This window comes from Nannobrachium achirus (genome assembly GCF_963921795.1).
Source record: "Nannobrachium achirus genome assembly, chromosome: 12".
NCBI lineage: Eukaryota > Metazoa > Chordata > Actinopteri > Myctophiformes > Myctophidae > Nannobrachium > Nannobrachium achirus.
This window is the reverse complement of record NC_137832.1, coordinates 19168320-19191083: the sequence shown is the minus strand read 5'-3', so window position 1 is coordinate 19191083 and position 22764 is coordinate 19168320. Positions and strand designations below refer to the sequence as shown.

Below are 22764 nucleotides of genomic sequence, written 5' to 3'. Positions count from 1 at the left end.
CTATGCATTGTCTTTGGTTATTGATTTTGTTAATACCTAAATGACAAATTAAACATGGTCCAAATTGTCAAATATTAGAGGCAGAAATTGTGAAAATAGCCGATCTACATGCTCACAACGCCTCGCAAGTGAGCATGTAGATCTGCTATTTTCACAATAGAACCGTGTTATACAAACTTCCTCAACTCTTAGTGCTCGTCAGGGTGCCGGGTCCCCAGTTAAAACATGATTATTTCGGGGGTCACGGCCTGAGAAGGTTGAGAACCACTGGCATACAATACCTGTCTTTGGGCATTGCGCATAGGAGTAAGCGACCTGTTATTGAGCTGAACTATTGTTATATAGTCCTGGAAATTGGGTTAAACATTCTGGAAAAGTTTTGGAAATGAATTGGTAAAGATGTGTGGGAACCCTGACCACTGCATTCCATCTTGTCCTATTTAGAAAGAGGACCTAAACACCAGCACGGAGACCAATGGATCTGCGACGGATGGGGAGAGAACGGAGCTCCCAGTGGAAGCTCCGATGAAGGCCGAGGAGAGGACGCCCCCCAGGAGAGAATCCAAGGTGGAGACGTGTGTTGAGGAAGGCGGCCATGTGGAGTACACAGAGCTGGCCTTAGACTCCCTGGACCTGAAAGCTCAGCAAGAGCTGCTCTCTCCCTCTCTCTCAGGTGGATGCTAATGAATATTTAAAGATGTCTTTATATCCGTGTTTCTCAAACTTTCAAATAGGGGTGGGCGATATGGTGATAAATATTGTTTAGAGTAGACGATACAATGTCTCCACGATATGCCTTTTCAGAGATATCGTATGTATCGTGATACAATGAAGGAGCCTTGTGAATGAATCCTGTTGAACTGTAATACAGAGATTCATTGCAGAATTCATTTAAACCTGCATTTTGGTCTAAATCAGTAGTTCTCAAAATGTCAAATTTCAAAGTCTCCCCTTAAAGGACCAGGTCACCTCTGGGACAACCAGATCTTATGTTATTGTTGTGTGGGACACGATCAACACAATCCTGAGTTATTTTTTGTGTTCAATCTGTGTTTTTAGATATTTTAGTATTTCAGCCGATTTCAGCATGCACAAACACAAAAAAATGTTCAGGATTGTGTTGATCGTGTCCCACACAACAATAACAGTATACAAATGAAACCAAATGGACCCATAACGGTCCATTTGGTTTCATTTGTATACTGTCAGAGTTACATACTTTTAAGGGTCAATTTAGACCTCCCAAAAAAAGGATAACTGGTCTAAATGGTCTGTTACTCCTTTTTCTTTTAGTTTTAATGACCTTATACGTGGTTGTACTGTTAAGTAACTTGAAAAATAACCATAAAAACCAACATGAAAAAGAATTGTGATAAGATCGTGTATCGTGATACCACTAATAAACAAAATATCGCGATATTGTATTGTTCCATATCGCCCACTCCTACTTTCAAATTACAGACTTGCATGTGTCAATTCACGTGTTGTGCTGTGTGACGTTGCCAGCTTGTTGATCGGCTATTTTTTGGCGAATGTTCACCCCCAGAATATGGATGCTGGGGGCTCAAGCGGTTAATAAAAAATCAAACCTCGGTTCGAAGTGGAGCGGTGAATCTGTGTGTGTGTGTGTGTGTGTGTGTGTGTGTGTGTGTGTGTGTGTGTGTGTGTGTGTGTGTGTGTGTGTGTGTGTGTGTGTGTGTGTGTGTGTGTGTGTGTGTGTGTGTGTGTGTGTGTGTGTGTGTGTGTGTGTGTGTGTGTGTGTGTGTGTGTGTGTGTGTGTGTGTGTGTGTGTGTGTTTGTGCCTGCACAACAGCGCCCCTCCTTTAACTTGTGTGGCCACTCAAGGTATTGCCATGCTACGGACATACCCAGCCAGCCAGCCAGCCACATAGCCAGCCAGCCACAGACATACCTGTCGATTGGGAGCGCTTTCACCGCTCCAAAAAAGTGCCATTTTAAGAGTTTTAAGCCTATGTTGATTATCGCAAAAATATCGTTAAGCGCAATTATTTTGGCCACAATAACGGTGACATGAAACGTTCTTATGGTCTCATCCCGACAGCCAGGGGTGTCGCACCAAATTCTGGGCCCTGGGTGCTTTAACTATTGAAAAATAGCAGATCTACAAGCTCGCAGCGTGGCACTCAGCTTGTAGATCTGCTATTTTTGAAAAATCGTGAAAAGGTCCTTGAATATTTCAAATCCTTGAAAGTTTTTTTTTGAAAAACCTATGTTTCTATGTCAGTGGTGCTCAAACTTTTTCACGTGAAGGACCCCCAAAATGATATGTATTTGGCCACGGACCGCCATCTCAAAACATTTAATTCCAAGGGCCCCCCAGAAGCAAAATGTGAGTTACAAATAAAAAAATACATGTATTCAAAGATTTGCACACATTTTCACGACTTTTAAAAAATAGCAGATCTACAAGCTCGCAGCGCGGCACTCGGTGCCGCGCTGTGAGCTTGTAGATCTGCTATTTTTCAATAGCTAAGGTATACAATAATTAAGGCCCCTCCACATTGGGCCCTAGTAACTCAGTCCCACTTTTCCTCCCCTTGTGACGCCCCTGCCCACAGCGGTGGGTGAGGAGGCCACGGAGACAGACCTGGCTGAGGAGCTGCCTCTCTGCTGTTGTCGTATGGAGACCCCGTCTACCGCAGACAGCCTGGCCGCACTGGAGCAGACCTGCATGGCCGCTGAGAGCATGGACGGAATGGTAAGACCCAGTTATGGAAGAAGTACTCGCATGCTTTATTTTATACGTTAAAGCAGGGGTATTCCAACGCTTTCAGTCCAAGGACCCATTTAGTTGAGAGAGAGATGAAGCAGGGACCCCCACAACCTCTTCATAGATTCCATATAGTTTTTTTTTTTCTTTTTTTTTTGCGCTTGTATTGCGCTTTTGCCTTTATTAGTGATGCACGATAAGGAAATTCTCGTCGATACCGATACCGATGTTTAAAATAACAATTTAGCCGATAACCGATACCGATATTAGTTTATTTTGTTTGGTGTTCATTAGTTGTTGTTGGTGTTATAATTTCCCCCTTTTGTGCAAGGGAAACAAATACATCTTCATTATAAGAAATAACTGTTCAGAAATACAGCTTGATAGGCAAAAAAAATACCAACACACCAACATAACCAGCGCAAAATGTATGCTTATTAACAACAGATAAATATTGGCTACTGCCATCGGTTAATGTCAGCTTTATTTGCCGATGCCGATATTGACCGATAACGGCAAATATCGGCCGATGCTGATGGTGTGGCCGATATATCGATGCATCCCTAGCCTTTATTGGATAGAACAGTAGACTGACAGGAAATGGGAGAGACGGGGAGTGACAAATGGTTTATTTTGTATCAATTACACACCCCAGGAGGCCTTGAATTTATGGTGACTTCTCTGTTTTTGTTGTATTCCCGAGCCAATAGTTTGATGACCAGCGAGAGACCATTGAGTCTCCTATTGATCAGCCACCCGTTTCAATCCATTATTGGTTCAGGAATGCGACAAAAGCAAAAACATCTGCATTGATTCAAGGCTTCATTGTGTGTAATTGATAGAATATATATATATATTTTGGTGAACTACTCCTTTAGACCAGACCAACACAACGGAATGACTTGCAACAGAATCGTAAACGGCTTTGTAGCTTACTTGACAGTCCACACCCAGGTGCCAACACAGCTACGACCAGTTGCCGTTTCCATAGCAATAATCAGCCTAAGTGATAAAGGACAGACGTACATCTAACATGTAATGTCAGTACACAATCACTGTGTGCTTCCTCTTTAACTCTTTCTCAGCCACAGGGAGCCACTTAATATTAAAACCGGATTAAACGGTACTTCTTCTGTACTTAAATTAGCCGACCGGAATTTTCCGTACTAGGTCATTAAAACCGAAATAAATGATATGATAAAAAACAAAAACGATCGGGAGCTCTTCTCCATCTCTTCTTCGACTGATCTAAAAGGATCATTCTCTCAACCCTCTGAACCGGAAGTACTTCTCGTAGCTTTCTGCCAGCATAGCCACAGTCCCGTCCACTTTCTTTGTAGGAGGAGGCATTAGCATAGCATCTGTCCGTGATGTTTTCGATGAGTAAAAAGTTGACACGGGCGGGGACCATGTCCGGTATGTTCTTGTCGCTCTCCAGGTGAGTCGTTGCCAGAAGCGGGTGATGAAGCAGGAGATGATGCGGCCCTCCAACACGGTCCACCTGCTGGTTCTGTGCGAGGACCACCGGGCCGGCATGGTCAAACACCAGTGCTGCCCGGGCTGTGGGCTCTTCCTTAGGGCGGTGAGTACAGGACGGACACCAAAACAACACTTACAGCTAGGTTAATATCCACGCATTAAATCAGTGATTGTCGACTTTTATTTATTTCAAAATTAAAGGGATATCCAGGGGTTCCACAGCTAAATGAGAACCCTATGCATGAGGAGCTTCTAAAACCAGGGATATGTGACCCATGGGTCTTGATGGAAACTATGCTGTTTCAATTATACTAGGCTTCCCTGCCAAGCTGCACAGCCGACATATTGTAGTTGTCCCACAAGGTCCTCCTGCTCTATTATTCAACAGTATCACTTTTCTGTACTTGTCTTCAATGAATCACGCTTGATGAATCATTCTGCTCACTGAAGCATCAAATGTCCCGCGTTCTGATCGTTTGTAGTGCCGCGAGAGGAGCTGCGTTCAGGACCGTTTCTTTCTACACTAGATATTCTAAAATTGGGGTCTTCAACATTTTCAGGCCAAGGACCCCTTAGTTGAGAGAGAGATTAAGCAGGGACCCCCACAACCTGATTCCATATAGTTTAATTGTTTGACAGCACGATCATCAGTGTATTTTGGATTCATGTTAATGTGGCTTTTCAGACCACTTGAACCGTCAATACTTAATAAACTTGACTTTTCACTGTACTTAGTCTGCTCTTTTCCCCCACCAAAGCTCTTTGCCAAAAATATTATTGTCTAAAGTTCTCAGAATATGGATGCTAGGGTTCAAAAGTGGTGAATTTAAAAAAGGGGGGGAAAAAAAGTTTCTATCACACAAAGATTTGGAGGACCCCCTGTTGTAACTCTGAGGACCCCCTAGGGGTCCCAGACCCCCTGTTGAAGACCCCTGTTCTAAAAAACATAAGGGAATGACTATAATGCAGATGGTGAATTACGATCACATGCCCTATTAACTGACGTTAATGAAAAAAGGCAAATCGTGTACTGTGCTAAAGAAGAGTGTAGTGAAATGTCACACCAGCAATGTGTTGCTGCTGATAGCTAGCCTGGTTCAGACCCTGAATCGCTAGCCACACCCCTTTAAAATGTTGTTTTGGCGATTCAGGGAGTCTGGTGTTGCTCTCACTGGAGAGGTTTTCCTCGTTTGGAAATCCGTACGGCGAATCAGCGTTGTGAATCAGCGTCTTGTGATCAGCGTGGGTGGGGTTTTCCAAGAACTCATGTGCAATTCGCCGCCGCCGGAAGGGACCCCACACATCGCGTTGCGGTAAAATGCGATCGTATCGATCAGTAGCAGACATGTTATGTTGTGTTTGATTACTAATTCATATGATCATATGATGCATTTCGCATCATATGATGCATTTTGCATCATATGATGCATTAGATGATGCAATATCATGCTACAAAGCATCATATGTCCAGTTGTAGCATGCTGAAATACTAAAATATCAAAAAACACAGATTGAACACAAAAAATAACTCAGGATTGTGTTGATCGTGTCCCAAACAACAATACAATAAGATCTGGTTGTCCCAGAGGTGAGGTGGTCTTTTAAATGTCAACGCTACGAATGTCGTCTTATTAGGACAACTGGCTTAGGGTAGCAGTGGCCCATCCCAAGCTGATCTCCCACTGACCGCAACAAACTGGTCCTAAATATCATTTTTTCGATAATCCGGTTTATCGCCCAGCCCAACATCTCTCTCTTTCCCCCCCTCCCCCCACAGGGAACCTTCATGGAGTGCCAGCCGTATGGCACCATCTCCCACCGCTTCCACCACGGCTGTGCCTCCATCCTGAAGGAGCACAGGTTCTGTCCCCACTGTGGGGAGGACGCCAGCAGGTCCCACCAGGTCACCTTCGTTAAGCCTGAGCCCGCCGCGGCGCCCTCCTCTCTGCCCAGGGCGGACCCGGCGGGGCCCACTCTCCTGGCTGCGCCCGCCGCCGTGCGGCCCGTGCCCTCGCTGCCGTCGCTGCCCGCCGCGCCAGCTGTGCCCCAGATTCTCCGCGCCAAGAAGAGCAGCGAGCCACGCGGCGCCAGGGAGAGAGAGACGAGTCCAGACAAGTAAGTTACGCATAAAGTTTTTCTCTTCTGCCTTGTTAGATTTTAGTTTTTCTCCCTTCAATGTAATTACAACTTATGTAAGTTAAACAAGTAAGTTACGTTGAACGCAAGGGTCTTCAACAGGGCGTCTGGGACCCCTAGGGGGTTCTCAGAGTTACTACAGGGGGTCCTCCAAATCTATGAGTGATAGACATTTTTTTCCTCCTTTTTTAAAAATATTAACCACTTGAAAATTATAGCATCCCTATTCTGAGAACTTTGGCCAAAAACAGACGATCTACAAGCTCACAACGCCTCGCAGCGAGCTTGTAGATCGTCTATTTTTGGCAAAGTGCTTTGGTGTAGGGGGGAAAAGAGCAGAAAGGTCAGTGAAAGGTCAAGTTTATTAAGTATTGACGGTTCAAGTGGTTAAATATCTGAAAAGTGTGAAAACACAAAGTGACATGAATCCAAAATACACTGATGATTGTGCTGTCAAACAATGAAACTATATGGAATCTATGAAAAGGTTGTGGGCGTCCCTGCTTCATCTCTCTCTCAACTAGGGATGTCAAAAATGGACCTTTATCAAAATCGATTATTCTATAGCAATATTCGAATATTATTCGAAAATCGATAATTAATTATTATTATTATTTTTTTATTAAAAAAAAAAAAAAACTTTTTTTTCTTCTGTTTTTCATTTTTTTTTTTTTTACTGGATTTCAATGCACATTTACATATGTACAACATGGCTCTTCAGGTAATTGGTAGCCTAACTACTACTCTTCATCTTTCTTTTTAGTGTGCCAGTGTACTGTTCACCTAATCTCTCAAGAACAGATTTTGTGATGCTTTACAATACAGAGGGCGCTGTTTTCCCTTTTCTTTGATGATGGCCACCAAGTACCAAACAATCAAGCCTGAATCAATCACACCTGTGTCTGAGACAGGGGGGGAGGAGAGTGTGTAGCAGGCAGCTGCCACTCTGCTGTGCTCCTTCACTCTACACAGTTTACAGTTGGTGCTGGTGTGAATAATAAATCAATGGCCATTTACTATTATCATTAATACTATTGTTAGCCTATATTCTATATTTTGGTTTAAACTAACTAACTAAGCCAAAAAATAGTATTAAAAAAAAAAAATAAAAAAAAAAACGAAAAAAAAAAAATAATAATAATATTTTTTCGATTTTCGATTATGAAATATTAAAATCGAATATTGATTAATGGAACGAATATTCGAAAATCGATTATTCGGTGACATCCCTACTCTCAACTAAGGGGTCCTTGGCCTGAAAACATTGAAGACCCCTGGCATAACGTTTTTCTCTTCTGCCTTGTTAGATTTCGATTTATCTTTTTTTTTTTTTAACCAGGGGGAAATGATGGCTCTAGCGTAAAGCATAGAGACATTGTCGCTTTGTTTTGCTTTGTTTTTTTCCTGTCACCTTTGCATTGGTAGTGTTGTGGCAATATCTCTTATTTTAGGCATTTAGCTGATGGCTGTTATTTACTGTGACATTAATGTGTGACTAAAGACTAAAGTTGGGTCTCCCATCATTACAGACATCCAGTAGGAAGGGGTGAGGCGGTGCAACCTAGATTAATTTATTTTCCCCAAGTATTAATTCTGTACGCCATTTACAAGCTTTCCTGTCTGCTTTAATATCTAAAGGTTGAAAGGAGACCATGGGAGTGCTGGAGAGAATCGCCCTAAAGAGTCACTGGAGAAAATCCTGACGGCACTGGATGATGAAAAGTATGTTTAATTAACCATGGCATTTTTTGGCTTAAAGGAGCTATAGTCAACTTTTTCATTGTAGGGCCGACACTTTTTTTACATCCTAGTCTATAGACTAGAATGTAAACAAAGTGTCGGTCTGACAATGGCCAAAATGATTATTTTATCATTATTTTACGCTTTTTGTGGTCATTTTTGAATAGAAACACATATATGAAGCTTATTTTTTTATAAAATATTTTCGAAACATTATTTTTATTTTAGCATCCATTTTTTTGACTTACCAAAATGTTTTCCGAATAGACTTATGGAAGCTAGGTTGCTATTCGACACCCCCCAATTTAGTAGAATGTATTACTGCCACAGAGGTAAAAGTTGTGTTGTTTTTAAAAACGAGTGTGTTAATCATGTCCCTCAAATGTAATAAGCTAACTTTTAGTAACTGAATCCAGGTGTTTTAGATATTGGACTTACAGTAGGTGATCCCCCCTGGGAACTAATAATTGTCAGAGTACTTTATCGTAGTACCTTGAGGTAGAGCCCTACACCGCCCCTCCATATTTAGGCAAGAGTTATGTCCTCAATATACTAACATCATAGCCATGACAGCAGAGTTCCACATAGAATCCACGCAATGTCTTTTTCATTTTCCTGTGCTTATCATTTACCAACTAGAACGAGTGCTCCTACGACCACAGGTCTCCTCCAGGTAGGATAGGTAGGTTCGGAATTCACCAATCAGGAATCATGGAATATGAAAAATCACACCTAGTGTGAAGTAAGCGATGCTATTCATGAGCTAATTTCATCAAGCGTCCCACTAGCCAATCACAGCGCGTCCTGTGAAGCTTGGCCAATGGGACCCTGGCGTACAACAAACTTTGAGCCCAGGACGTTTTTGAACAGGCGTTAATTTTGAAGTCAATCGATTAGACTGTTCTCGAGATTCACTGAGGCAACACTCACACAGTTTACAGTTTACAGTTTACAGTTTAGGCATTTAGCAGACGCTTTTAATCCAAAGCGACTTACAATAAGCAGATAAAAAACATCACAATAATAAACAAGATAATATGTCAGTAATAACAGCAATATAACAATGTAAATGTAAAAACACATAGACACTAGGGCATTCACGAATAGTGATTTTTAGTATTCGAATTATTCGACCTCAAAGTATTCAAATGAATATTCGTCAGGACTGGCCAAACTGTCAAATATTAAGTAAGCAAGAGGCGAACATAGCCGATCTACATGCTCACAACGCCTCGCAACACGAGGCGTTGTGAGCATGTAGATCTGCTATTTTCACAATATTTATCTGTGGAACCGAGTCACAATAAATGTTATACCTACAATTCCAAGTGCTTGTCAGGGTGGGGGTCCCCGGTTCAAATATGTTTATTTTGGGGGTCACGGCCTAAAAAGGTTTGAGAGCCCCTGGTATAGAGCATTAACAAATTCATCCACCAGGGGCATTGACAATTCATTCTTATGACTTCTTATCTAGCCAAGCTTTATAAACTATATATTTTTTAAAGAAAAAAACAAAAAAACAAACTAATATTCAACTTCGGTGAACACCGTCGAATAATGACTTTGATATTCGAATATTTGGTGAATGCCCTAATATACACACAGAGATTCTGTGACTTCGGATGATGGACTTACTGTTCTCTTTGTTCTTTCCTTCCAGCTTGAAACCAAAGAAAGTGAAATACCCTACCAAACAACTGTACATCTCTGCAAAACAGGGAGATCTCCAGAAAGTCATTCACCTACTAGGTAAGAAGAACTCCATTTGCTAGTTGCTGGGGCTTTTATTCAAAATACATTACAGTCGGCAGCTAGCACTCATGGTGCTGTATAGCAGTGTTTCTCAACCTTTTTTCTGCATGGGCACAATTATTACATAATCGTCTAATCATAATTATTTGACATAATCACATATATTTTGTCATAATCGTCATAATCGTGGATGTTGAAAAATGTTCATACATTTACAAACATTTTCAGAAATAGTGGAAAATGCCGATCTACAAGCTCACAACGCGTCGCATCTCGGCGCATTGTGAGCTTGTAGATCGGCTATTTCCTCTATCAATGTTATTTTTTAAGTAGAAGGTTGTCAAATATGTCAGTCATTTCTTTGTATATTTAGGTTATGTGTCATATCTGCCATGTGCCACTTCAAAGCCTAAAAGCCGAACAGAAATGCAATTATCAACGACAAAAACACAATTAAATCGTTAATCACAATTATTTGAGTGACAAATGTAAAATGTCATATCATGACGGACCGTGGCTAACGGCTAGCCTGCACAGAACAGGTGTGTGTGTGTGTGTGTGTGTGTGTGTGTGTGTGTGTGTGTGTGTGTGTGTGTGTGTGTGTGTGTGTGTGTGTGTGTGTGTGTGTGTGTGTGTGTGTGTGTGTGTGTGTGTGTGTGTGTGTGTGTGTAATAAAGCTGCAACAAACACACTGTCTGCCTTGATACGTCTGCTAAAATGCCTTGTCATTTCCATGACCAAATATTTGTGTGGTGCATCACATTCACAGTGGACGGGAAAGACCCCAACTTCATGATGGAGGAGGGGCAGAACAAGCCCACCCCTCTGCATGCTGCTGCGGCGGAGGGCCACCGGGACATCTGCCACATGCTGGTGCAGGTGAGGAGGAGAGGAGGAGAGGCCAGCTCCACAGGCTGAACGGAGCAGACCATCTGAAAATAGACCATCTGCAAGCACACAACTTGGCTCGTTGTGGGCTTGTACGTGGGCCATGCAGTGGTTCTTTTCAGGCCGCGACTCCCAAAATACTGTATTATTCAGAATATACCACGATATTTTATTCTATAAAACACATCCTCAAAATAGGGAGTCGTAATATATTCGGTGTAATATCGTGTATCGTCCCATCCCTATTATGTTCTTGCGTGTACTGTGTTGTGTGTGTGTGTGTGTAGGCTGGAGCCAACCTGGACATGTTTGACTCGGATCACAGAAGCCCCCTGATGGCAGCGTGTGAACACAACCATCTGGACACAGTCAAGTACCTTATAAGTGCCGGCGCCGCCATTGGCCTAAAGGTTGGTCACAGTTATTACATGATGAAGTCCATATTTGATTTTTTTTTATATATATATTTTTGGATTTACCAGACTGTAAACCACAAACTAGTCATTTTAATCTGTTAAATTGTTAATGCAATCGCCCCTCATTTTGTTTAATTGTCGGTTTTAATGTTATCTGCTCCCTTTGTCTGCTGAATATTGCTTGTACGGACTTAGACTGTTGTTCCACAAACTGCTGGAGATATACAGTTTTTCCACTTTCCATAAGTATTATGTCTTATAATTCCCAATATAGCCTATATGAGTTAAGTAAAAAACTCTAACTCAACAAAATGAGGGGGGAGTACATTAAGACTCTAAGAAATTAAAAACTTCTAGTTTGTGGTTTATAGTCTGGAAAATCAAAACAATGTCTTTATCCAAAATGTTTAAATACGGACTTGATGACGCTGGGCTTTACTTTACGAAAGAAACTTGGACATACAAGGTTTCTGCCCGACAGTGACGTTTTAATCTCCATTCTCCATATTCTAACTTCTTCTGTTTTTTTCGTAAATCAATACCCTACCTGTTCATACAACAGCGACAGCGTCACACGAAAGCATACAAATTTGCAGATCCTCAGGCTCAAACGTTCGTGCCACTTTTTGAGCTTCTAGATCTGCTACTTGTTTTGCCGTTTTTGAATTTGAATCCTGAAAAGTAACAGTGTTTCCACCCGACAGAGACGATATCTGCTGTTGGAGCGTCTGTATTTTTGACGTTATATTGAAAACCCCAACCTTGCAACCAAAGACTCCCTAAATCGGGAGATAAGCGACCGCCAGGTCGCATGTAAAAATCGGCCTGATGGTGGAGCTAAATGTGACAGATCCATGTTGATAACATGAGTGTAGACATACTGTGTACCGATTTGCGTGATTTTAGGGCAAACTTTCTAGGAGCAGTGTACAAAAATGTGTTTTGCAAGAATCTGCCTCATGGTGGCGCTAGAAGAGTTCCATGTGAGAAATGAGGGAAATGAAGGTAGTGGTTTGGCAGCCAAGGAGTGTGTGTGCAAAGTTTGGCATGGATCGGGGCAACGGTGGCGTAGATATGAGAAGGGGAAAAGTGTGACGTGTGACTGTAATAATACCTTTAGATACTGCCCTGGCCTGGCCTACTGCGAACCCACTCTCTCCCCCTTTGCCTATAAAGAAAGTTTACTGCCTTCAAACTAGAAAGGCAGTTGTGTTATGATCGTAAAAATGGAACAGTAGGTAAGGCGTGACGGCGGAGGGAGAAGTCAAAGACCCCGGAGGACCGGGAGAAGGAGTCTGATCTATGTGTTCGGTCCATGTATCCCCATCTTGTCAGAGATTAGCCCTCCACCACCTCGCAGCGCCCAGCCCAAATCCATCAACTTGCACAGCGTGACGCCATTTCTTTTATTTATTTTTTTACGGCGTTTCGTTGATTTATTCGGAGAGGACTAAAGGAGAGAGGCAGAAAGCAAGAGGAGGAGAGAGCAACACGGGTCCCCAGCCGTGTTATTAAACCCATTTAGGCCTAGAATTATTTAATGCTTTAACTATTGAAAAATAGCAGATATACAAGCTCACAGCGCGGCACCGAGTGCCGCGCTGCGAGCTTGTAGATCTGCTATTTTTGAAAAGCCGTGAAATTGTGCGCACATCTTTGAATATTATGTATTTTTAATGCGAACATTTGTAACTCAAATTTTGCTTCTGGGGTCCCTAGAAGTAAATATTTTGAGATGGCCAAAATACATGTCATTTTGGGGGTCCTTGAGTTGCAAAGGTTTGAGCACCACTGACATAGAAACATAGGTTTTTCAAAAAAACCTTAGAAGGATTTATATTCAAAGCCTTGCACACATTTTCAAGATTTTTCAAAAATAGCAGATCTACAAGCATGCAGCGCAACACTCGTTGCCGCGCTGTGTGCTTGTATATCTGCTATTTTTCGATAGTTAAAGCAATAATGTCTACCCGGTCTAAATGCGTTAAAGCTGCCCCCAAAGGGATGTCATTTGTGTCGCGCTCACACATACGCAGTGTTATTTGTCACGCCACAAAACCCCCAACACGTACACTTTGTCTGGCATTTAAAAACGAGAACCATCCATAGTACTAAATGTGGACCACTGTAGAAGTCTTATTTTCTCTGCGTGCTTGCTGTTGTGAGTCCTTGACTTTTTTGCCGCGTTCCCCAAGAGAAATTGTTTGGAAAAAAGTCAAGTATTGTCATGTCAGACGAATTGTCTGAAAGCTAGTTTGTTGTGTTTTTGTCTTAAAGGTGCTGCAAGTGATATTTGTCTGTCCCGTTCTTTAGTAAATGGAAGATACATTTTCTGTTTTGTCACCAATTGATCCATTCAGTAAAGAGAATGCATCAGCTTAAGTTTTAGATTTTTCCAATTTTATATTGTCTGCACTTTTTTATTTATTTTTATTACTATCACAATATAGAGACGCCATTTCATATCGGAAATACATATTACATCATAAACACGTACTGGCACTGAACACCTTCTGGGTGTCATGAAGCAGGCTGTAACATGAGTTGTATCCCATTTTTATGATTTATTGTTTTTAATATTTCCAATATGAAATAGCCAGCCATTCAATAAAGTTAAACCTTATTGCCAGAGGAGAGCCTTGGAATTTCTTCCCTTCGTTGTGCTTTTAGGGCAGGGGTTTTCAAAGTGGGTGACGGGGCACCCTGGGGTGCCGGATTTATTTGGACACTTGAAAAAATATTTAGTATCATTTTAAACTTGAAGTACAAAGTTATTTTCAGTCAGTTCTAACCAAAATGGCTATTATCTCAACGTTTTCCTCGCAACATAATCACTAAAATATCGTCGCTGTTGGCCAGAAACCTTGTATCTCCAAGTTTCAAATGTGTACGTCTTTTGGTAAAGTAAAGCCCTGCTTCATCATACAAGACTGTCGCACACAACTAGTGAAAACGGCCGATCTACAAGCACACAACGCCTCGCATCGCGAGGCGTTGTGTGCTTGTAGATCTGCTGTTTTCACTAGTTTAGTAAATTGTATAGACTAGAAGCTGGGCCGCCCTTCGGCCGGCCCAGCGTCTAGTCGGCGACCTGGCCAACTCGGAACAATGTAAATAGGGAATGAATGCCCCGCCCTTTAATGCAAACCCCAATATACCTGTTTTCATAGGACCCGTTTTGACCATCTGTCTGCCTGTGTCCATTTATGCCCATATATGGAGATATATGTATCTGTCTGTCTGTCTGTTGGCGTCCATTTTATGCCCATATATGCCCATATATGGAGATATCTGTCTATCTGCGTCCATTTTATGCCATATATGGAGATCTCTGTATCTGTCTGTCTGTGTCCCTTTTATGCCCGTATATGGAGATCTTTGTGATTCTGCGTCCATTGTATGCCCATATATGCCATATATGGAGATATCTGTTTATCTGCGTCCATTTTATGCCCATATATGAGATCTCTGTCGCTTTTTTGCCCATATATGAAGATCTCTGCACACACAGTACCGGTTGCGGAAAACTCTGATGTCAGACATCAGCTCCGCATACGGGCATTCATTTTATTCCCATATATGGAGAACGCGCGTGCCGGTGGGACGAACGGTTCTCGAGATACGCGGATTACATACATACATACACACTCACAGAGATTTTTTGTTGACTCATGTGGCGTGTACGTGATGTCAGAGCCTTTTATGATGTGATGTCACAATGAGTCAGCGCTTGCGCCGATTTCCTCCGGAACAGCCTGATGTCAACAATCAGCCCAGCATAAGGAGATTCCGAACGTTTCGTGCCGGTTAGGGAAAACCGCGCGTCGGGTCGAGTCGAGGCCCGGCACTGCACTCCGTGCCGCGGCGGGGAATGCACATGTCGAATCTGAAGCCGGTGGGACGAACGGTTCTCGAGATACGTGGATTACAGACAGACAGAGACACACGCAGACACGCAGAGACTTCTCGCATTTATAGATAGATGATAAATACAAAACGTAAATCGTCACTGTCGGGCAGAAACCTTGTATCTCCAAGTTTCAAATGTGTACATTTTTTCGCAAAGCAAAACCTGCTTCATCATACAAGCACACAAGCATACAAGCACACTTCATCATACAAGCACACAACGCCTCGCGGTGCGAGGCGTTGTGTGCTTGTAGATCGGCTGTTTTCACTAGTTTAAATCATTTTTAAAATGATAAATACAAAACAAACGGTTTTGGACATACAAGGTTTCCATCCGACAACGAAATATAACTCATGTAATTGGCCCACTGGCTTGTCACTTGTCATGATCTGAAATGGCAAATCTTTGAGTAGCAGCAGTGCTATAGAGAGAGATCTCTCTCTATAGCACGCAATGAGGGCCTCTCCAACTCTTTTTCCCGGGCTGAATCAGGGGCCCAGCACGTCCCTGGTCAGATTGAGACCAGGAGCGCTCGTTTTTGGGGGCGAGGCAGAGCAAGCGGTGCCTCCTTCCGGGGACTGCCCATAAATCCGACATCTCATTAGTCCTACAGGGTTAGGGTTAGACATAGTTTTACTAAGGTTAGGGTTATCATTCACCAGGTTAGCATTCACCAGCGTCGGCAGGTTAGCATTCACCAGGTTAGGTTTTAGGCATAGTTTTACTGAGGTTAGGATTAGGGTTAGGTTTAGGCATAGTAGCATTCACCAGGTTAACATTCACCAGTGTCGAGAGGTTAGCATTCACCATGCTAGCATTCACCAGCGTCGGCATGTTTTTTATTTTATTTTTTTAATCTTGTATGGGGAACCTGGTACAATATTTTCAGATGGTCCGCGGCCAAATACATATCCATTTGGGGGTCCTTGACATTAAAAGGTTTGAGAACCACTACCGTATGAACCAGACACTGTATGAACCAGCACCCCAGGCTAGTGTATCAAATGTGGAGCTTTGGTCTGCCTCTCTCTCCCTCCCCGACCGCGTCCACGGGTGTGTCGCATTAACGATGCGTAGTGTATTTTGTGTTGTGTTTTATTATCAATCTTGACAAAATCATTGCACATGACGGCGATGCTGCCATTAACGAGCGAGCTTTCATGTCAAGCATGCATGCACAGGCAGAAGGTAAACAAAACACATCCAGTCAGCGCGCACCGCTATGCATCAGACCAGTCCAGCAGTGTTTCTCAAACAGTAGTCCGCGGACCTGACCAGCGCCGCATGCATGCGAATCTGCGATGCATGCATGCACAACACAGACATGCACTCGTCTCCGACACACACACACCGGTCCTCTCAAATTTTGAAATAAAAATAAAAGCGACTCATACTTTTTGAGTTGCGGTGAGCATGAGTCGATTTTCGAGTAGATTTTTGATCCCTACTTATTATGGCTACCATTCTGTAGTTAATTCCTAAACGATTGGCGGCAACTTGCAGAGCTCGGGTGCTGGTGCTATTTGTGGAGCCCGTTGGGGGTTGATGGTAATCCTTGTTTAATGTTCTTCATGCTGTGGTTTCCCAGGACATCACAGGTTCCACCTGTCTGCACCTGGCGGCTAAGCTGGGACGTTATGACATTGTCCATCATCTGCTCACCAAGGCCTCCAAATACATCAACTGTAAGGTACAGTACCTACTGTCTCATCTACCGTCTGCTACCGCTAGGGGTGGGCGGTATGGAACAATACAATATCACCATATTTTCCTCAAGCTGTATCACGATACACGATCTTATCATGTTGTTTTGTATTGTTATTGTTCAAGTTACTTAACAGTACAACCACCTACAGTACAAGGCAACAAAAACTAAAACAGGCAATTTAGACCAGTGGTCCTCAATGTGGGGTCCAGGGACTATGGGTTCCTTTTGGGAGGTCTACATTGATCCTTAAAAGTATTTAACTCTTGACAGTATACAAATGAAACCAAATGGACCCTTACAGGTCCATTTGGTTTCATTTGTATACTGTCAGAGTTAAGGGGAGACCATGACATTTTAATTTAAAGTTTTCGAACTACTGATTTAAACAAAAATGCAGGTTTAAATGAATTCTGCAATGAATCTCTGTATTAACAATTCAACTGGATTTTTGTATTGTCATTGTATCACGATATATACGATAAGGCATCGTGGAAACATTGTATCGTCTCAGATATTTATCACCATATCGCCCACCCCTAGCTACTGCTTCAGTTTATACAGTAGGTTGATTGATTGATTGATTGATTGAATACTTTATTAAGCAGGTAGCTACTGCTTCAGTCTGTATTAATCGTTGCTCCCATCCATGCCAAAATTTGCACACACACTCCTTGCCTGCCAAACCACTACCTCCAGGGACCCCCGGAGCTCCAGGCACCCCCTGGCGCCGCCGCCAAAAAGTGCAAAAATAACCAAATGACCACCGACTCCTGGTGCTCCAGATCGGTTGCAAAAGTGCTCGCGCACTGGGAGCCCCGCCACTGCAGCGTACATAAAATGCCGTAACTCGGGCTAGGAGCGACCAGGAGAGCCAGGGCTGGTACCCACGCGTTCCGCCTCGACAGCCGCGCGTACAGCGCCTCCTAACTGCATCCCGCTTAAAAGGCCGTAGCATGCGACCTGATTGTCGCACCCGATTAGGGAGTCTTGTTGCTACGGCTTCAGTCTGTATTAATACTGTATGCTGGTACTGCTTCAATCAGTATATGAACTGAACTAGTGGAGCACCAAAATTGGCTGATGTACAAGCTCACAATGTCTCATGCCGTGACGCGTTGTGTAAGCTTGTTGATCAGCTATTTTCAATGTGCTCCACCGGCTCGCAGCTAAACATAACTCGGACTTTGCGAATGTTAAAATGTTGATGTCCTCACAATTTTGTGTGTGTGTGTGTGTGCGTGCGTGTGTGTGTGTGTGTGTGTGTGTGCGTGCAGGATGACGGAGGGTGGACTCCCATCACCTGGGCCATAGAGCACAGACACAAGGAGCTGGTACATCTGTTTCTAACCAGAGGGGCAGATGTTAACATCAGAGACAAGGTCAGCACTGGATATGTAATGTGCTTCTCACACACACACACACACACACACACACACACACACACACACACACACACACACACACACACACACACACACACACACACACACAGGCTCAGAATGGTCAGACACACTTACACACAGACGGCGTTCAACTCACCCTACGGTCAAGTGGGATCCTATGAGATGCATAATTTAACGTTTGGCCTTGGGCTGTCACGATTATGACATTTTACATGACGATTAATTGTCACTCAATATATTAATGTTTAATTGTGTTTTTGTCGTTGACAATTACATTTCTGTTTGGCTTTTAGGCTTTGAAGTTGCACATGGTAGATATAACACATAACCTAAATATACAAAGAAATGACTGACATATTTGACAACTTTATAATTAAAAAAGAACATTGATAGTCTTGAAGGCAAAGAAACAAAGCACAACATTTTTGGTTTGTGTTTTGCCAACAGCCAACCAATAAAATAAAATAGGTTCTGTGGCCCCAAAATGCAACACAACCCTATGTTTGGGAAACACTGGCACAGTGAGATTTCCCATTAACTGGAAGATCAAAGTTTTGATCCCCGCAGCAGACTAATGTGTATTCATAGAGAGAGCTGTTCGTCCTTTAAAAGTGTCCTCTGACTTTAAATCCCATACCTCCTCACTCCTTCCAAGTCACACTGGATAAGAATTGTCAGGTAAATGTGAAAAACATAACGTTGTGCTTATATTAGGGATGGGACGATATGAAAGTTTCATATCACGGTTATTGTGACAAAAGAAATCGTGATTTGTGATATTATCGCGATAATCAAAATCCATTATCCTGGGGCGGAAACTTGCCAAAGAATAGCCGATCTACAAGCTCACAACGTGTCACGAAGAGATTTGTTAGAGAGTAAAAAAAGACTTATCAAGTACGTATATTATAAGTACCTTTTACCAATTATAGAGGGTTTAAGTGGTACCGGATATGCAGCTCTGCAAATAAAAGATGAATTGATCCCAGTGCATGACGGAGGACGATATCACGATAAATTAAATCTCCACGATACGATTATCGTGAGTGTTTTTTTATCACGATAAACGATAATATTGCGCGTCGTCCCATTGCTAGCTTATATAACCTTATCATTGGCTTATCCAGAGTGACTTTGTACAGTAAGTAGCTCTGGATAAGTTCTACATTATAAATTGTCTCTGCAACAGCCTACGCTTGGTTCAACAGCCACATGCCCTTGAGCACAGAGTCCTTGCTTGTTCACTCATTGTACAATAATACAGTGTTTCTCAACCTTTTTTCTGCATGGGCACACTTTTCATGTGCCAAGAATCCATGGGCACACCAATATAATACGGGGGTGTAAATATCGTCACTGTCGGGAAGAAACCTTGTATCTCCAAGTTTCAAATTTGTACGTTTCTTCGCAAAGTAAAGCCCTGACTCATCATACAAGGCTGTCCCACAACAGTAGTGAAAACAGCAGATCTACAAGCACACAACGCTTCGCACCGCGAGGCGTCTGTTTACACCGCGGGCCGATGTAAACAGATGGCGGCCGGCGGCCGACTCGAAAATTTAGCCCGGTGCTTCGGTAAGGCCTCTGGGTGTTTAAATAATTAATTAAATAAAGCCGAACTAGTTCGGGATCGGCACCAGAAGAGTTAAAATGATAAATACTGGCTTTCAAGCAGTTTCGAGGGGCACACTTGACTCTTCTCAGGGGCACACCAAAGGTCCCCAGGCACAGTGGTTGAGAAAAACTGCAATAATAAGTTCCTCAGGGTCTGTCAGGGCAGAGGTTCTCAAAGTGGGGTCTGGGAACCCACAGGGGTCCTTGGAGGGATTCCAGGGGGGGCCCCAGCTAAATGAGTTAACACAGGGCATCACAATAATTTGAACCACTTTTTATCCATATGTTGGATATTCGAAAACCGCAGATATACAAGCTCACAGCGCATTACTTTGTACCGTGCTGCGAGCTTGTACTGTACATCTGGTATTTTTTGATAATTTTCTTTAAAAATCTTGGAAGTGTTAATTTAAGAATTCTTTTAAAGTCTTAATACCTATCAAATTGGGGGTCCTTGACATGAAAAGCTTTTGAGAACCACAGTGTTACGATTCTGAACTGTGACCATACATGAAAGCTAGCTAGCATTTTTTTGGTTTTCATTTAAAGCTTTTTATTGACTAGGTGCTCGGTCTAACTATGTTATTTTTGCCTAGATTGATATTTCTATGCATTTGATGTATTGATGTTGACGTATTGATGCATTGTAAGTCGCTCTGGATTAAGAGTGTCTGCTAAATGCCTAAATCAGGGGACTTCAACAGGGGGTCCGGTACCCCTAGGAGGTCCCCAGAGTTACTACAGGGGGTCCTCCAAATCATTGTTTTTTCATCTTTTTTCTCCTTTTTTATATTAACCACTTGAACCCTAACGTCCATATTTTGAGAACTTTAGCCAAAAATGGCCGATCTACATGCTCACAACGCATCGTAACGCGAGGCGTTGTGAGCTTGTAGATCGGCTATTTTCGGCAAAGAGGTTTGGTGTAGAGGGGAAAAAGAGCAGACTAAGTTCAGAGTGAAAGGTCAAGTTAAGTATTGACGGTTCAAGTGGTTAAATATCTGAAAACACACATTGACATGAATCCAAAATACACTGATGATTGTGCTGTCAAACAATTAAACTATATGGAATCTATGAACAGGTTGTGGGGGTCCCTGCTTCATCTCTCTCTCAACTAAGGAGTCCTTGGCCTGAAAACGTTGAAGACTAAATTGTAAATGTAAAACGTGTCTTGAGAGGGAGTGTCATCATTGTTGACCCCATATGGTGACCTGGCCTCCCTTCCTCTGTCCAGGAAGAGAACGTGTGTCTCCACTGGGCGGCGCTGTCGGGCTGCAGTGACATGGCCCAGGCCCTGCTGGAGTCCCGCTGTGACCTGCACGCCACCAACGTCCATGGAGATTCCCCACTGCACGTGGCTGCCAGGGAGAACAGCCTGGAGTGTGTAATGTGAGTAGGGATGTCACGATACCAGAAATCTAGTAGTCGATGCCAATACCATTGAAATTCCACGATTCTCGATACCATTTCGATACCACGGTAAAAAATAAAAATAAACAATAAATCCCAAGTAGTTCAACATACACTCCTTTATTAGAAGTGAACAACAAACAACAATACTGTATGATTAAACAGAAGTTGCATGTAGCTTTAAATGATTAAAATAAAATACTGTGCATGTAGCCCAGGGCTACTCAACTTTAGATGGCTCAGGGGCCACTCAGCAAAATAAAAAAAAGTCAAAGGGCCGCAAGCAAAAAATTACGGTCCCATTTTGGACGTTTAGGCCTACAATGATTTTGTAACATTTCATGACAAGTCTAATAATTAAGGAAACACACAGAAAACACCCACATTTCCAATCTATATATAAGCCAGGCCAAACCTCATTGAACCAAAAGATTGTCATGGATGGAATGATGAAATGATCACATTTTATCAAATTAGGCTTACTACTACTATGAATGATGCTTCTGTGACTCGGTCACTTTCCTTGCGTTTAAGATTGTCACTTTCATGACAGCAATTGGTTGTTGGCAAAAATAAATAAAGGACATTATTTTGCACACTTTTGAATGTGCAAGGCTCCCTTTCATTTTTCATTAGTACGGATTTAAAATATACGTTTATACTTATTATTCAATCACTCAAACCCCAGCATCCCTAATCTTTCACCAAAAATAGCCGATCTACAAGCTCACCACCAGATGTGTTGTGAGCTTGTAGATCGGCTATTTTTGGTGAAGAGAGTTGTTGGTATGGAAATAATAACTCAAGTACAGTTCAACTCAGCCTCAGTTGCACTGTACTTGTAAAACAGTTTGATGCTTTGAGCTTTGTTAAACACAACTGCTCGTTGGAGGAGATTTGTGGTAAGCATATAGTTCCTGGCTGCTGCGATCTGTTGGAATGCATGCTCTGTCGCAGCTGACTTTACTTTTCAATGACGGCGGAGTCGCGGAGACAGAGACAAGCACAGACAACGGCTACGTCTTCATTAGCCTGAAACATGACGGTCGCGATATCACACGGCCGTCAAGCGTCCAGACCAGTCTCCAGTTAGCCCGACTGGTTGTCTGCTGCAAAATCTCCGCAGATTTGTCTCTGTCTCGTTGTACAAGCTCCGCATCTCGCACTGTTGTCAGTGCTCACTCAGTGCTGTTGTGCTCACGCTGCAGTGACTGCATTCTCTTCCTGACTCGTCGTATCCCTAACCTACGGGGTGCACCGAGGCTCAAATATCACCTCGTTGAAATAAATGACGGCGTTAAAAGGACTTCGACAGACTTAGAAAAATATATATTTTTAATGGTATGATCATGACGGGCCGCACAGACATGCGGAAAGGGCCGCATGCGGCCCGCGGGCCGCGGGTTGAGTAGCGCTGATGTAGCCTTAAAAATGTATCATTAATAAAATAAAAGTGTTGGCTGTGTGTGTTGCTGCTGCTGCTGGCTTTGCTCTGGCCTGTCCTCCCTGTCAAAGTCCTCCTCTGGCTGATACTGTGAAAAGAACATTGAGATTTCAGTTAGTAGGTGTAGCTT

The 22764-nt window shown here is 42.7% G+C and overlaps 2 protein-coding genes across 2 annotated transcripts in view; one reads left to right on the top strand and one right to left on the bottom strand.

Annotated features, from left to right (window-relative positions):
- Window positions 1-18012, bottom strand: part of LOC308296273 (RNA-binding protein Musashi homolog 1-like) — a gene marked incomplete at both ends in the record, with an annotated part of 340664 nt that extends 322652 nt beyond the window's left edge. Inside the window, one exon of the mRNA XM_080739486.1 lies at window positions 17975-18012. The remainder of the gene's footprint in view (window positions 1-17974) is intronic.
- The window catches only part of ehmt1a (euchromatic histone-lysine N-methyltransferase 1a), a 50927-nt gene that overhangs the window by 7168 nt on the left and 20995 nt on the right, over window positions 1-22764 (top strand). Inside the window, exons 5-15 of the mRNA XM_080739480.1 lie at window positions 445-673; window positions 2580-2719; window positions 4170-4313; window positions 5988-6325; window positions 7985-8068; window positions 9747-9835; window positions 10608-10717; window positions 11014-11136; window positions 16641-16742; window positions 18035-18139; window positions 21015-21169. Coding sequence (XP_080595606.1) covers window positions 445-673; window positions 2580-2719; window positions 4170-4313; window positions 5988-6325; window positions 7985-8068; window positions 9747-9835; window positions 10608-10717; window positions 11014-11136; window positions 16641-16742; window positions 18035-18139; window positions 21015-21169 — 1619 coding nt within the window. The remainder of the gene's footprint in view (window positions 1-444; window positions 674-2579; window positions 2720-4169; window positions 4314-5987; window positions 6326-7984; window positions 8069-9746; window positions 9836-10607; window positions 10718-11013; window positions 11137-16640; window positions 16743-18034; window positions 18140-21014; window positions 21170-22764) is intronic.